Genomic DNA, 14,649 nt, shown 5'->3' on the forward strand with positions numbered 1-14,649 from the left:
GTGTGTGTGTGTGTGTATGTGTGTGTGTGTGTGTGTGTGTGTGTGTGTGTGTGTGTGTATGTGTGTGTTTGTGGGTACGCCAGCGTCGGACAGTGTGAGAGAGAACGCTGCAGTCGGAAAGTAGGAAGGAAGAAATTTAAATCAATCAATTAATCTATCAATCAATCCGCGATTTTTCTTTTGTTCTAGATTGAGTCAAGACCCATCAATTACATCATCCAACATTGTTTAAAATACTAACACATTCCCCTTGACAGAATCGCTTCATATTTAGTCGTTATGGTGCTTTCAACATAACCATTTGTTCTCCGCGATCCTGTTTTCTCCCGGAGTGAGCCGGGGAGGGTTATGTGATTTGGTTGTGGGCGGGTCCTGAGCCCAGGACCGTGGATTGTTACCAATAAAGATGTGTGAATGGCCAATCAGAATCGAGAAATTTGCATGCCGTTGTATAAAGCTCATTAACACTTATTTTAACAAGATAAAATAACACTTACAGCACCTTTAATTACTAATGGCTGAAATAGAAATCATTCTTTGGTGTCAAAATCCCCTCTTCTGTCTTTGTTTTACGTGTTATGGGGGTCATGAATACAGACACCCCGTTGCTTTTAGGGGCCCACCAGTTGTTGAATGGTAAATGGCTGCATTCAGCAGCTTTTATCCAAAGCGGTTTTCAATTAGTTCCTCACCCATTCACTCACACATTCACACACCGACGGCAGAGGCAACCGTGCAAGGTGCCGACCTGCTCGTCGGGAGCAATTAGGGGTTAAGTGTCTTGCTCAAGGACACTTCAACATGCTGCCCGGGAGGAGCGGGAATCGAACCGGGAACCTCCGGATTACCAGACAACTGCTCGAACCGGGAACCTCCGGATTACCAGACAACTGCTCGATCCACTGTCGCCCCCCCAACTGCCGGGAACAGATGGCTTTGCGCGGACGATGGATGACCAGTGGCGTCGCATGAGGTAAATGACCGAGGATGCCATCATGCCAATTGCCAAGTCAGATAATTTTTTTCACAACCTATGTTTTGATAATGCGTTAAACGTTGCGGTGTCAAAACCACTAATGTTACGTTCAGACGGAAAATGCGTGTCAACTGGAATGCACCCTTGGAACACCCCCGGAAGTAGTCCAGCGAGGTGCAGTTTGTTTACACCAGTCACATAACATTAGGTTAGTAGCAAGCAAGCTATAAAAAGGAAACAGTTTAATGTGACTGAGTGATCTAGTGAGCTAGAATTAGAATATTCTACATATAAATAGCTAATGTCAAATATAAATAACTTTACGGTCATACCAAACCAATTCGTTTTGACAGGAACTAACGTTAGCTAGTTAGCCAGCTAGCACCAGTGACCGGTGTTTGATTCCGGTCGACTAATGTAACGTTATCTCTTGTCATTCACCCAGTACTAAATCTAGCCATGCCCATGTTGGCTGTTTTCCACCCTTTGCATTGCTGTCAAATATTAAATAATTGTTTACAACGAAGGTAGCTTGCTATGGCAGTGAACTATAGATTGCTAACGTTAGTTAGAATTCAGCATCACAGAAATGGAATAGCACACTATTGGCATTGGTCAGCACTATGAAGTACCGTAGGCTTACCTTGTCAATGGACCTGGACAGATTTGTTCAATCAGAATATCCAGTGGTGGTCCAGGGATTGTTTAGTCCCGCAGCCGCTTTGTCGAAAATAAACCTCTTGAATCTTGAAACATCTCCAACAAAACAATTGTCCTCTGTTAGCCGAACCAGTTAGCCATTCCAGTTTGCTTATAGTTATCAACATTAAAAGTATGTTGTCCCTTCCCAGCTCTTGCCTGAACAATGCAGAGCTGTGGTGTCGGCCTTCCTTCTGCTTTGATGAGCAATTGTTGTAAAAAAATGTATTTAGTGAAATCATTTAGTAATATATACTCGACAAGATCTCTGTCACCTTCCATTGTTGTTGATTGATTGCTAGCTACTAAAACTTTGAACGAGGCCGCGAGGTGATGACGTTGTCACGTTTAGCTTTTAATGTGATTTGATTGGTCTTGAACTTCCGGCCCAGCCGCCCAGGCGGAGGCAGCCAGATCCTAGTGGAATCCCCAGGTCACCAGGCTGGTGCGCCGTTAAACCCAACCTCATTGAATTAAGCTTGAATCTTATTGGCTAATAATATGTTAATAAGGGATGCCAGAAAATTACATCCAAGCCTGGCTTCAATGTCAATCAAAATAATGCTACCAGCAGTGTACCTGGGCTGCCTCAGTGTTATAGAGAGTGGGGGCGCAGTTTCACTTCCAGGAGGGAGACAATTATTATAACACAGAGATGAAAAATTATGATTTTATTTTTATTGTAAACTATAAAAAATAAATAAAAATAAATAAATAAATATATATATATATATATATATATATATATATATATATATATATATATATATATATATATATATATATATATATATATATATATATATTTTTTTTTTAATTAAATTTTACATTTTTTACTTGTCATATTTTTGGGGAAGCTTGGCTCCCTTGGCCTCCATGAATATTCGCCACTGCGGACGACCCACCTGCTTTGAAGGTGAGCTCGTCTTGCTCCTGTCCATCATAGTCGTAGAGAGCGCGCACGCGGACCCCCTTCCCGCCACTGGAGTCTTCTTCAAATGAGTTCGCGTTCCCTGCGCTCCCTCCGCTCACTTCGTTCCCTCCGTTCCCTCCGTTCCCTCCGTTGCCTCCGTTCCCTCCGTTCTCGTTGCCGGAACATGCCGCGGGCTGCTCGTCATCGGACCACTCGGTGGAGTAGGCCTGGTTCTTCTCATAGCTGCTCACGCTGGAGGAGCAGAGGCGACACACAGAGGAAGACTGTTACAGAGGCAACTGATAGGATGCCATTAAAAGCAACTTAAAAAGAGAAAAAACAATAGCATTTAGAACGCTGTTAGCCCGGAAGCGTATTCTTCTCCAATGGAAGTCACAATTAGTAATTGGCCACAACTACATAACATGTTTTTTTATTTATTTATTATTATTTCCCCCTTTTTTTCCCATTACTATTAATACGACTATTATTATAGTGTATTAATATGTATACGTACGCGTGTGTATATATATATATATAATTATTAAAATGTTTGTTCACTATGGCCTTCGGCTGGTTGAGGGGGGGTGGGGGTTATACTGTAGGCCTACTTGTCTCTTTTTTGTGTTTATAAACTGTAAACCTATAATTAAGCACACAAAAAAAAGCACTTTCTGCGCCAACCCCGATATTTCTCGGGTTATCTCGCCAGCGGTTGAGTGCCAGAACCCCCGAAAACCCGAGAAATCTCGGGTTTTCATCGTTTTTTCTTTTTTTCGATTTTAATATTCTATACACTCTCACGGACCTTGGTGTTATCATTGGAACTCATTCTGAGACCTCGAGAGTGCAATGCCGGCCGAATCCTGCTAGGTGGCAGTATCGCCTACCCTTTGAAACCTTATTTCACACTGTGTGTTACATTTTATATGGTCCGGGGCGGAGAATTTGGACCCGGGCAAGTGAAACGCTTCATTCGAGCAACTTGGAACGAGTCCAGCACACTTGAAACATATTTTGTCCCATTTCATGTAAGGGACCCGATCGCCATCAATACTGGAAATCGTGATCAGACAATTGGAATATTCATTTTGGAATAACTCCTAGCAAAGGTAAGGACTATATGACATCAATCCTACTTTGATCCTACAATAGATCTCCGCCTATAAAGCGGATCTCCGCCTCTTTCTCAGCACAGCGCAGCCACGTATCATGGAACTGTTCAAATGTACAAGCACACCCTTCCCATTAAGTCTAGTTTTTTAATATTCTTGAAAAGCGCATGTGAATGCATTTTCTTTTATTTTTTTTATGTTCTGGCAACATATTTTGGCCAAATATGCCTCGTTTTATAAATGTGTATACAGAAACAATTCCGTTGCTTTTGTTGATAATATTCATTAATTTCATTGATAACATAGTGCTGTCATTTCATTTTCTAATAAATATGCAAGATCAAGTTCAACAAGCTGTGCTTTTATTTTGATATTCCTTATTTCCACGTTGAAATTACGCGATACATTAAGTGTGGGGTCGTGATATAAAAAACGTTGAGAACCCCTGCCTTAGAGGAAAACCTCCACAGCTGTGACAATTAAATGACCAAGGAGGGTTTTCTATCTCCTACAAAGTTCCACCACTCGACTACATCGTCAGGAGTCTGTTCTGAAGTGGGATTCCGTCGAGGGATGAATGGTGTTATTTGTTGAACTAACCTGCTGCGGTCACCAGGTGGCGCCACATGGTCGGTGCTGGGGGTGGGCGGGGCTCCGTCTGGCTTCTTCTTCTTAGGAGGAGCGTTGGCCTGGTCTGGGTTGTATTCCTGAGGTGTCAAAAGAGAAAATGGAATGAAAAGAACGGAAATAGCAAGAGGAGGTATAGACCACTGCACTTCCGCGTTACATGGAGCTCATGGGAGAGTGCGGGGGGATAACATTTATGAATGTTGATTAGAGCCTTGACGTACAGTAAGTGGTTGTAGCTACAGCTGTGGGGGTGCTGGAGACATGATCCAATAGACTTTTTATATGCCTGAGTCTCCTGAAAACAGAGAGACCAACCCCAAGTCGATTTCGCACATTCTCTGCCGAGCTATAGTCACTTTTCCGCACCTACTCCCCAAACTCTGCATGCGCAGATTGCCCAGGGAGTCTCTCTGGATTGTCCAGACACACTCCCTGACAGCAGCACGAGAGAGAGAGAGAGAGAGAGAGAGAGAGAGAGAGAGAGAGAGAGAGAGAGAGAGAGAGAGAGAGAGAGAGAGAGAGAGAGAGAGAGAGAAAAAGCCAGACACCCTGGGCACTCCGGTTGTGGAGTAGGTGCGGAAAAGTGACTATAGCTTGGCCGAGAAAGTGCTGATTGACTTTGGGTTCATGTCTCCAGCGCCCCCACAGCCGTAGCTACAACCACTTACGCCAAGGCTCTAATCAACATTGATTCATTTAATCCCCCAGCGCTCTCCCATGAGCTGAAAATACCGGTGTTGCGGTGGTCTATATAGACCTGTTCGCTGTTTACAAACATACCGCGTTCGAGCCAATCAGCAATACCAACTGAGTCACGTGACGAAGTTGCCCCGGACCTGCGCGAGCTGCTGCGCTAAGAAAGTATGACATGGCTCTATGGAGAAACCATGACACTCCTCTGACTAAAAGTTGTTTCAAACGAAAACGGCTGGATGTCATTTGGCCAAATCAGCATGGCTGTGAATGTGAGTCTTTCACCTTTTACATATCTAGCTTTGGCATGGATTGATTGTTTAGATCGCTAGCGCGGCTAACAAATGCAAATACATTGTAGTCTGCCCCATTGTTCTGACCAGGATTACGCTCCTTTCACCCCCTTGATGCGCGCGCACACTGAATCTCACGCGGACAGCGAACAGGTCTATGTTGATGAGATGTTAAGAGTGGATTACCTCAAACGCAGGCCAGTTCATATGCATTTCGGGGCCGTGGCTGTTGCTGAACCACTTCAGGTCTTCCTGCGTGTTGGCAGCCAGGATGGTACGCTCCAGTTCTCTGTACACTGTGGCATAGCTGAGGACAGGACAAGGGAACATTGTGACTGGGAGAAAGATAGAAGGGCATCAGAGGATGCTGCCGACAACAGTATAGGAGAGAAGGTCGAAATCACAGTCACAGAAAGATTCAAATGGGTTCCCGGGATTTCTGGAGAAATCAATTCATGCCTTCAACAGCTGAAGTATTTTATTTTATATATTTTTTTATCCTCTTTTTCTCCGCCTGATTTTCGGTGCTTTTTCCTCCCATCCCAATTGAGTCGTTATGCCAATTCCCCCCTCCCCTACCTGGTCGTTGTGCGCATGTGCCCCCTACTGGTCGGTCTAGGGAGCCCTGAGGTCTACCACATGCTTCCTCCGACACATGCAGAGACAACCAGCGGCTCTCTTTTCACCTGACAGCGCGGACTCTCATTGGTGAAGTGTAACGCGTGGGAGGTCACGCTGCCTTCACCACTTCCTGTCTTTTGCTGAGCAGGCGCCCAGACCTGACCTGTAGGAGTCGCTGTCCACAACGCCAGATTACCACCCATCAACTTCCCTCCCGCTAACTCAGCCAAACGAGTTAGTATGACGGCTGGCCCAAGCCGGAGGCAATGCTGACACCTGGATTCGAGACCGGAGTCTCTCGCATTGGTGACGAGGGCAATCTCCGCTGCGCCACCCAGCCGCCCTTTACAGCTGAAGTATTTTGACTGAACAATTCATATTTAGCATGAAGCTTCTTTCTCTCTGTTGCCATAGCCCTCTCAAATTCTTGCAAAAACGCACAATGCATTCGGCTAGCAGATTAGTTACCAATAACACCAATAATTTGCCCAATAATGCCCAATAATGTGATTCGATTAGCCAATACAATAGCCTACATTTAAAAATATATATATACCTGTGTATATTATTAATATGGGTTGTTTGAAAATGCATTCAAGCACATTCACGTGGCTGTCAGGATCTTTGTAAGGCTTGACCCGTTCAACATTTCAACAACTAAGTGGAGGAATGAATTGAAACCAATTTTCATAGATAGATTATGGACAGACATCATTTCTCCAGAAGGTGGCGACAAAAACAAAACGAAAGCAGCAAAGCACTTGCCTTCGCAGATAACAACAATGACTCAGTGATCCTCCTGAAAGTGGAGGAATCTGATGGCATGGACCACAGTCAATGCTTTATGCATATTTAGTGTGATTTACAGACACTAACTTAGATAATCAGCAAGATTTGTAGTGCAAAATTTCCCTCGGGATGAATAAAGTATTTATATTCTATTCTAGTCCTATTCTAGTCATTATGCAGTGTTTACCTCTGCATAATGTAATCTCTACACCTGGCTGGCAGCATGCAGTACAACTTGAGTACAAATACAACGTGGAGTCTGTCAAACTGTAAAGAGCTTGAAGGAACTCCCAACCCCCACAGAACCACACCTTGTATTACACACAGCTTATAAACAGCCAAGAATGTGACAAATATTCACTCAGAATTAATTCAATTTGGGTGAAACATCATTAGCTGCATCATCAATTAATTAGAGCTGAGACTCAAAGCAAATGGGGAAATACAAGCCTGGTTCAGGACTGTGCTGTGATGAATACATTTGAAATATTAATTATAATGAATATGACACATTGTATCATTTTAGAATTAATGTGGTCTGGAAGTCATTTTTATGGTGAAAACTGAAAGACCTATCTCATTATAGAACTATGTCATTATGAATATATTTGTTATGTTGTGTCCAGTACAGTGTACAATGCATCGATCGTGACGATTCAACTGCATCGTTTTGAATTTTTTTTAATCGATTAGATTATTATTATTATATATTCTTTTTTGGGTAGATTTTTTATTGACCTATAGTCCATTCATACTGAGTGAATCAGTTCCCCCAGCCACATTTGTGTATACAATTCTTTTGGGGGAATTAACTGATAAAAAATTCATCGAATCGAATCGCATCGAATTGTAATCGAATTGAATCTTTGTGGGGTCAAATATTTACACCCCTAGTGTACACTGATGATGATCCGATGATAAGTGCTGATTGACTTGGGGTTCAGGTCTTCCGCACCCCCACAGCCGTAGCTACAACCACTTACTGTCAAGGCTCTCATCCACATTCATTTTCTCCCCCCGCTCTCTCCACCATGAGCTCAATGTAACGCGGAAGTGCAGTGGTCTATAAGAGGACTTTGCCAAAATACTGCTGCCGGACTTTGTGTAAGACCAGTTGTCTCTTTGTGTAAGACCAGTTGTCTCTTTGTGTAAAGACCAGTTGTATCTTTGTGTAAGACCAGTTGTCTCTTTGTGTAAGACCAGTTGTCTCTTTGTGTAAAGACCAGTTGTATCTTTGTGTTAGACCAGTTGTCTCTTTGTGTAAAGACCAGTTGTCTCTTTGTGTAAGACCAGTTGTCTCTTTGTGTCAGACCAGTTGTCTCTTTGTGTCAGACCAGTTGTCTCTTTGTGTCAGACCAGTTGTCTCTTTGTGTAAAGACCAGTTGTCTCTTTGTGTCAGACCAGTTGTCTCTTTGTGTAAAGACCAGTTGTCTCTTTGTGTCAGACCAGTTGTATCTTTGTGTAAAGACCAGTTGTCTCTTTGTGTCAGACCAGTTGTCTCTTTGTGTAAAGACCAGTTGTCTCTTTGTGTCAGACCAGTTGTCTCTTTGTGTAAAGACCAGTTGTCTCTTTGTGTAAAGACCAGTTGTCTCTTTGTGTAAAGACCAGTTGTCTCTTTGTGTAAGACCAGTTGTCTCTTTGTGTCAGACCAGTTGTCTCTTTGTGTAAAGACCAGTTGTCTCTTTGAGTAAAGACCAGTTGTCTCTTTGTGTCAGACCAGTTGTCTCTTTGTGTCAGACCAGTTGTCTCTTTGTGTCAGACCAGTTGTCTCTTTGTGTCAGACCAGTTGTATCTTTGTGTAAAGACCAGTTGTCTCTTTGTGTCAGACCAGTTGTCTCTTTGTGTCAGACCAGTTGTCTCTTTGAGTAAAGACCAGTTGTCTCTTTGTGTCAGACCAGTTGTCTCTTTGTGTAAAGACCAGTTGTCTCTTTGTGTCAGACCAGTTGTCTCTTTGTGTAAAGACCAGTTGTCTCTTTGTGTCAGACCAGTTGTCTCTTTGTGTAAGACCAGTTGTCTCTTTGTGTCAGACCAGTTGGCTCTTTGTGTAAGACCAGTTGTCTCTTTGTGTAAGACCAGTTGTCTCTTTGTGTCAGACCAGTTGTCTCTTTGTGTCAGACCAGTTGTCTCTTTGTGTAAAGACCAGTTGTCTCTTTGTGTAAAGACCAGTTGTCTCATTGTGTCAGACCAGTTGTCTCTTTGTGTAAAGACCAGTTGTCTCTTTGTGTAAAGGCCAGTTGTCTCATTGTGTCAGACCAGTTGTCTCTTTGTGTAAAGACCAGTTGTCTCTTTGTGTAAAGACCAGTTGTCTCTTTGTGTCAGACCAGTTGGCTCTTTGTGTAAGACCAGTTGTCTCTTTGTGTAAGACCAGTTGTCTCTTTGTGTCAGACCAGTTGTCTCTTTGTGTCAGACCAGTTGTCTCTTTGTGTAAAGACCAGTTGTCTCTTTGTGTAAAGACCAGTTGTCTCATTGTGTCAGACCAGTTGTCTCTTTGTGTAAAGACCAGTTGTCTCTTTGTGTAAAGGCCAGTTGTCTCATTGTGTCAGACCAGTTGTCTCTTTGTGTAAAGACCAGTTGTCTCTTTGTGTCAGACCAGTTGTCTCTTTGTGTCAGACCAGTTGTCTCTTTGTGTCAGACCAGTTGTCTCTTTGTGTAAAGACCAGTTGTCTCTTTGTGTAAAGACCAGTTGTCTCTTTGTGTAAAGACCAGTTGTCTCTTTGTGTAAGAACATTTGTCTCTTTGTGTCAGACCAGTTGTCTCTTTGTGTAAAGACCAGTTGTCTCTTTGTGTAAAGACCAGTTGTCTCTTTGTGTAAAGACCAGTTGTCTCTTTGTGTCAGACCAGTTGTCTCTTTGTGTCAGACCAGTTGTCTCTTTGTGTCAGACCAGTTGTCTCTTTGTGTCAGACCAGTTGTCTCTTTGTGTAAAGACCAGTTGTCTCTTTGTGTCAGACCAGTTGTCTCTTTGTGTAAAGACCAGTTGTCTCTTTGTGTCAGACCAGTTGTCTCTTTGTGTAAAGACCAGTTGTCTCTTTGTGTAAAGACCAGTTGTAACTTTGTGTAAAGACCAGTTGTAACTTTGTGTAAAGACCAGTTGTAACTTTGTGTAAAGACCAGTTGTAACTTTGTGTAAAGACCAGTTGTAACTTTGTGTAAAGACCAGTTGTCTCTTTGTGTCAGACCAGTTGTCTCTTTGTGTCAGACCAGTTGTCTCTTTGTGTAAGACCAGTTGTCTCTTTGTGTAAAGACCAGTTGTAACTTTGTGTAAAGACCAGTTGTCTCTTTGTGTCAGACCAGTTGTCTCTTTGTTTAAAGACCAGTTGTCTCTTTGTGTAAAGACCAGTTGTAACTTTGTGTCAGACCAGTTGTCTCTTTGTGTAAAGACCAGTTGTCTCTTTGTGTCAGACCAGTTGTCTCTTTGTGTCAGACCAGTTGTCTCTTTGTGTAAAGACCAGTTGTCTCTTTGTGTCAGACCAGTTGTCTCTTTGTGTAAAGACCAGTTGTCTCTTTGTGTCAGACCAGTTGTCTCTTTGTGTAAAGACCAGTTGTCTCTTTGTGTCAGACCAGTTGTCTCTTTGTGTAAAGACCAGTTGTCTCTTTGTGTCAGACCAGTTGTGTCTTTGAGTAAAGACCAGTTGTCTCTTTGTGTAAAGACCAGTTGTGTCTTTGAGTCAGACCAGTTGTCTCTTTGTGTCAGACCAGTTGTCTCTTTGTGTAAAGACCAGTTGTCTCTTTGTGTAAAGACCAGTTGTCTCTTTGTGTAAAGACCAGTTGTCTCTTTGTGAGAATGCGTTGCATCTATATGACACTGTGTGTCCTGCAAGGAGAGCTTTTATCCTGATACTTTGCAGTGTGTGGGTTCCCTTTTTCTCGCTCTTATCCTGTTATTACAACCTACACACCCGCCATCAATGAACGCATCAAGGACAAAGTAAGGCAGGATTCCCTATAGCCTTGGATCATAGCGAGTTACATAATGATCAAGGTCACCTATGCTGAATCAACGTGAGAGTTGACTCAGCATGAAGCGCTCCGAGAGGCTTTCAGTCTCCATAACGTGCCATTAATAATGTGTCTTGGCTTCTGGATTTGACATATTCCAAATGAAACAGGCTATTTAGGCGGGACCGGGAGGGACTTCATTTGAATATTAACCAAAAATAATGGCAAACTGGAATGTGGCAGCCTTGTTTGCCGTCACTCCCTCGTTGACGACCAATAGGAAGAAAGCTGTAGAGGAGGTGGCAAGTGCGATTCTTAAAAAAATATATAATAATAATAACAATTCCTACATAAAACCTTCTGGAGTGTGAGATGAGTTACAATGACACAATTTTGCCACTTTCCAGGAATAGAAAACAATAAAATTTTGATGTAAAATATCAGAAAATGCAGTGTTTTTCATAAATATTTTTGCATATGGTACATAATGTATCTGTGCAGTACATCCCAGACACATAACAAGACAAAACAGAGCCTGCTTCACAGGGCACTTTAATGAGCACTTTAACCCTTTCACTACCACACTACATAACGTTAACCTTTCACTACCACACTACAGACGGACAGACGGTTAACCGTCTGTAGTGTGGTAGTGAAAGGGTTAACCTTCTGTAGTGTGGTTGTGACAGGGTTAACCCTTTGGCAGTGTGGCAGTGAAAGGGTTAATGAGCACACACGCCCCGGCCATCTGACCACCAACCTTTGGTTCTCGGTGAGGTTGAGGTGACGCTTGATGTCCAGCAGCGCCTCCTTGAGGAAGGTCAGCCGCTTCACCTCGTGCTGCTGGCACTGGTCGAACACCTGCTCCATGCATTCCTGGTACTGGGGGGTGCACTTGCCCAGCTCCTCCAGGGACTTCTCATACTTCTCCTTGGCCTGCCGTGGACACAGAAGAAGAAATAAGACAGTTAAACTATATAAGCTACAGTTCTTTACTTGAGAATTCCTGTGCACTAATGTAAGTTATATGTGTCTTACTCTTTTTATTATTGTCTATTTAAAACTGAATCAAACCATAAACAAGGCGGCCTGTTGGGGATGTTAGATCCTAATGTGAAAAACTGTGGTGTTATATGTCTACACTTTATGTACTCTTTTTTCTGTTGTGAAGCACTTTGAGCTGCAGTTTCTGTATGAAAGGTGCTATACAAATAAAGTTTATTATATTATTATTATTATTATTATTATTATTATTATTATTATTATTATTATTATTATTATTATTATTATTATTATTATTATTATTATTTTATTATTATTATTATTATTATTATTATTATTATTATTATTATTATTATTATTATTATTATTATTATTATTATTATTATTATTATTATTATTATTATTATTATTATTATTATTATTATTATTATTATTATTATTATTATTATTATTATTATTATTATTATTATTATTATTATTATTATTATAAGTTACATATATGTATAAGCTATCATTATTGGAATGGAATTTTGGAACCTATGGAACATACGGTTATCCTATAACCATAGTTATATGAGTATAGCGAGCGCTCTGCTCGTAGTGGAACCCTATCCCTTATCAATCTAATACTGAATAAATTTCTTCACATGTACACACCCATCCGCCTGGCCACACCCACATCCGCTCCTCTACATAAACGGGGACGTGGCCATACTAACAGCTCCTTCCCAAGTCTTTCACCACCGAAGGCGAAGACCACGGGGTCCTCAGTGAGTCCGAGCAGAGCGCTCGCTATACTCATATAACTATGGTTATAGGATAACCGTATGCTATATTATCATATAGCTTACCTTCTGCTCGTAGTGGAACACAGGAGCTGAGCAGAGCGGAAGCTCGACAAATGTACCCGCTGAGGCCCCCCACAACCATCAGAACCGGGGAGGACCCGAGCCCCCGGACCCCCCTAGAGGGGGACGGGAGGGAATCGGATCCGACTGTGCGAAGAGGGTTTAGCAACTCAACGCACAGGGTGAGCATATCGTGGGACTTACCGTCACACAGAAGGACCCGCGACTACACAGGCGCGCATCCCACATGCCACTAGGGAACGAACGAAAAAAAAAAAAAAACTGTTACAGCCCCTAACATCACAGGGTCAAAGGTCAAGAACCCAACCCCGTGGCAAGGCCATAGCAGCGGAGCGCGGAGGAGGACCCAGCCCCAGGAACAGCCTCAGGGTCAGGACCCCCCGGAAAGGGGGCCTGGTGAGGCCAACGATGCCGCAGCATCGAGACCCCACCAGACGGTCACTAGTGACACCACCCCCCACATCGCCAGCGTATCGGACAGGGCCCAATCCAAGAGCAGGCCCTTCCCCCCTACAGTACGCCACCCTGAAGCACTCCACAGGCGCACCGGGGAGACAACCCCCAAAGAGGTTGATCCCTCAATCCTGGCAACAGGTCAAGAGCGTAACTCGACCTGTGCCCGGATCACTGCGGACTAGACAGGCGCCTAAGGGGTCTACTGAGAACAGCACCCCGGTGGAAGGGGCGTTCGGTATGCTGTGCACAATGTCGCAGCCTCCACAAAAACCCTACCCCCTAGAGAGGCCGAGGCAGAGAAGGCTGACACGATTGGCAGACGGGGTCAAGCCCGGCCTAACCCGAGAGTCGACTCTGCTACCAACACAACGGGGAACCAACCACCCCCCTATGTTTAGTTTAACAGGAGGCGGTTGTTCCTTTAACCCCCCCAAGAAAAAAACTCCGAAACACAACTGCGCGTATACACCGGCTATACAGGCAGTACAAGCGTTTCAGTTTTCAAGAAGGGGTTAACCCAGGCCAACAGGTCGACGAACGAGTCCGGACCTGGGCCCGGCGGACCAGGACGTACACAGGGACGCCAGAGGGGTACAATAGAACCACCTCGACAGCCCCCTCCCAGCCCCGCCAAGCAGGGGAAGGGAGGGGCGAAAAAGAATGGAGAAGGACCAGGCTCCTTAGCACAGCGCAAGGTACAACACAATATGGACCAAGCAACTGCGAAGGATAACTCGTAGTGACGTAATCACGAACACACCTCCATAACATCAACCCCCGCGACGCCCGGGCCAACCCGGCATTTCCCCCCCGAAAAAAACACAAAGTTCTTCAGGGTACCAGAACAGCAGATCTGCAGCCCCGGCGGACAACGGGTTAACTGACCTGGTCCGGCGCAACCAGAACCAGTCCCATGTCCTAATCACGCCACCATCCCCAGTCCTAAGAGGAGGGTAGGTACGTGTGTCGATCTAAAACATCACAGAGGGCGCCACCAAGACGGTCAGAACATGAACGCACCGCGCCCGGCGGCCTACCCCATGGGCGTGAGACCCCTCTGCCAATGTTTCGATCTACTCCGTCATCTCCCCTCAGAGATGAACGAGAATTTATCTTGACTAACATAGTACACTGGCGCTCAGAAGAGATAAAATCTCCATCCCAGTTGCTCTACAAAAAACGCAGTTTCTATAATGAGCAACCAAGGCGCGCCAGCCCATGCGTGGTTCCACACTGAAGCACCCAGGGCCAGCGCTATGTACACGTCGAGACCCAAAACACATCAATGGTAATTCTAACAAGAACCCAGATAATGTTCCCTCCATGCCGCCTGGGACGAGCGGTAGGAAGCTGGCCAAGACACAGATATGGGCCCCATATGACGCGTCTGAGGGAAGAAAACCCTGTCAACACTGCTCTGTATAAAGAGAGGGGACAGGAACCCCCAGAGAGACCTCCCACGTGAGTAATAATTGAAAAGATATATGTAAACATTGAGCTACGTGACCAAAAGCTCAACACATATGCAATAGAGAGCAGAGCAGAAAACAAAGTTTCCACGCACGGCATAAATCAATCTTAACAATGACAGCAGGCGAGAGGTAGTGCGGCCTCCCACACGTTACACTCTCCCGGTGAGAATCTGCGCGGCCAGGC

General features: G+C 44.1%; 1 protein-coding gene across 1 annotated transcript in view; it reads right to left on the bottom strand.

The window, feature by feature from the left end:
• Positions 1 to 14,649, bottom strand: part of LOC311244323 (protein kinase C and casein kinase substrate in neurons protein 1-like) — a 94,390-nt gene that overhangs the window by 2,238 nt on the left and 77,503 nt on the right. Inside the window, exons 6-9 of the mRNA XM_084333779.1 lie at positions 11,427 to 11,602; positions 5,506 to 5,626; positions 4,304 to 4,410; positions 2,581 to 2,840 (exon numbers count right to left, since the gene is read on the bottom strand). Coding sequence (XP_084189905.1) covers positions 2,581 to 2,840; positions 4,304 to 4,410; positions 5,506 to 5,626; positions 11,427 to 11,602 — 664 coding nt within the window. The remainder of the gene's footprint in view (positions 1 to 2,580; positions 2,841 to 4,303; positions 4,411 to 5,505; positions 5,627 to 11,426; positions 11,603 to 14,649) is intronic.

The sequence above is a fragment of the Notolepis coatsorum genome, assembly GCF_963971535.1.
Source record: "Notolepis coatsorum genome assembly, chromosome: 17".
In the NCBI taxonomy this organism is placed as follows: Eukaryota; Metazoa; Chordata; class Actinopteri; order Aulopiformes; family Paralepididae; genus Notolepis; species Notolepis coatsorum.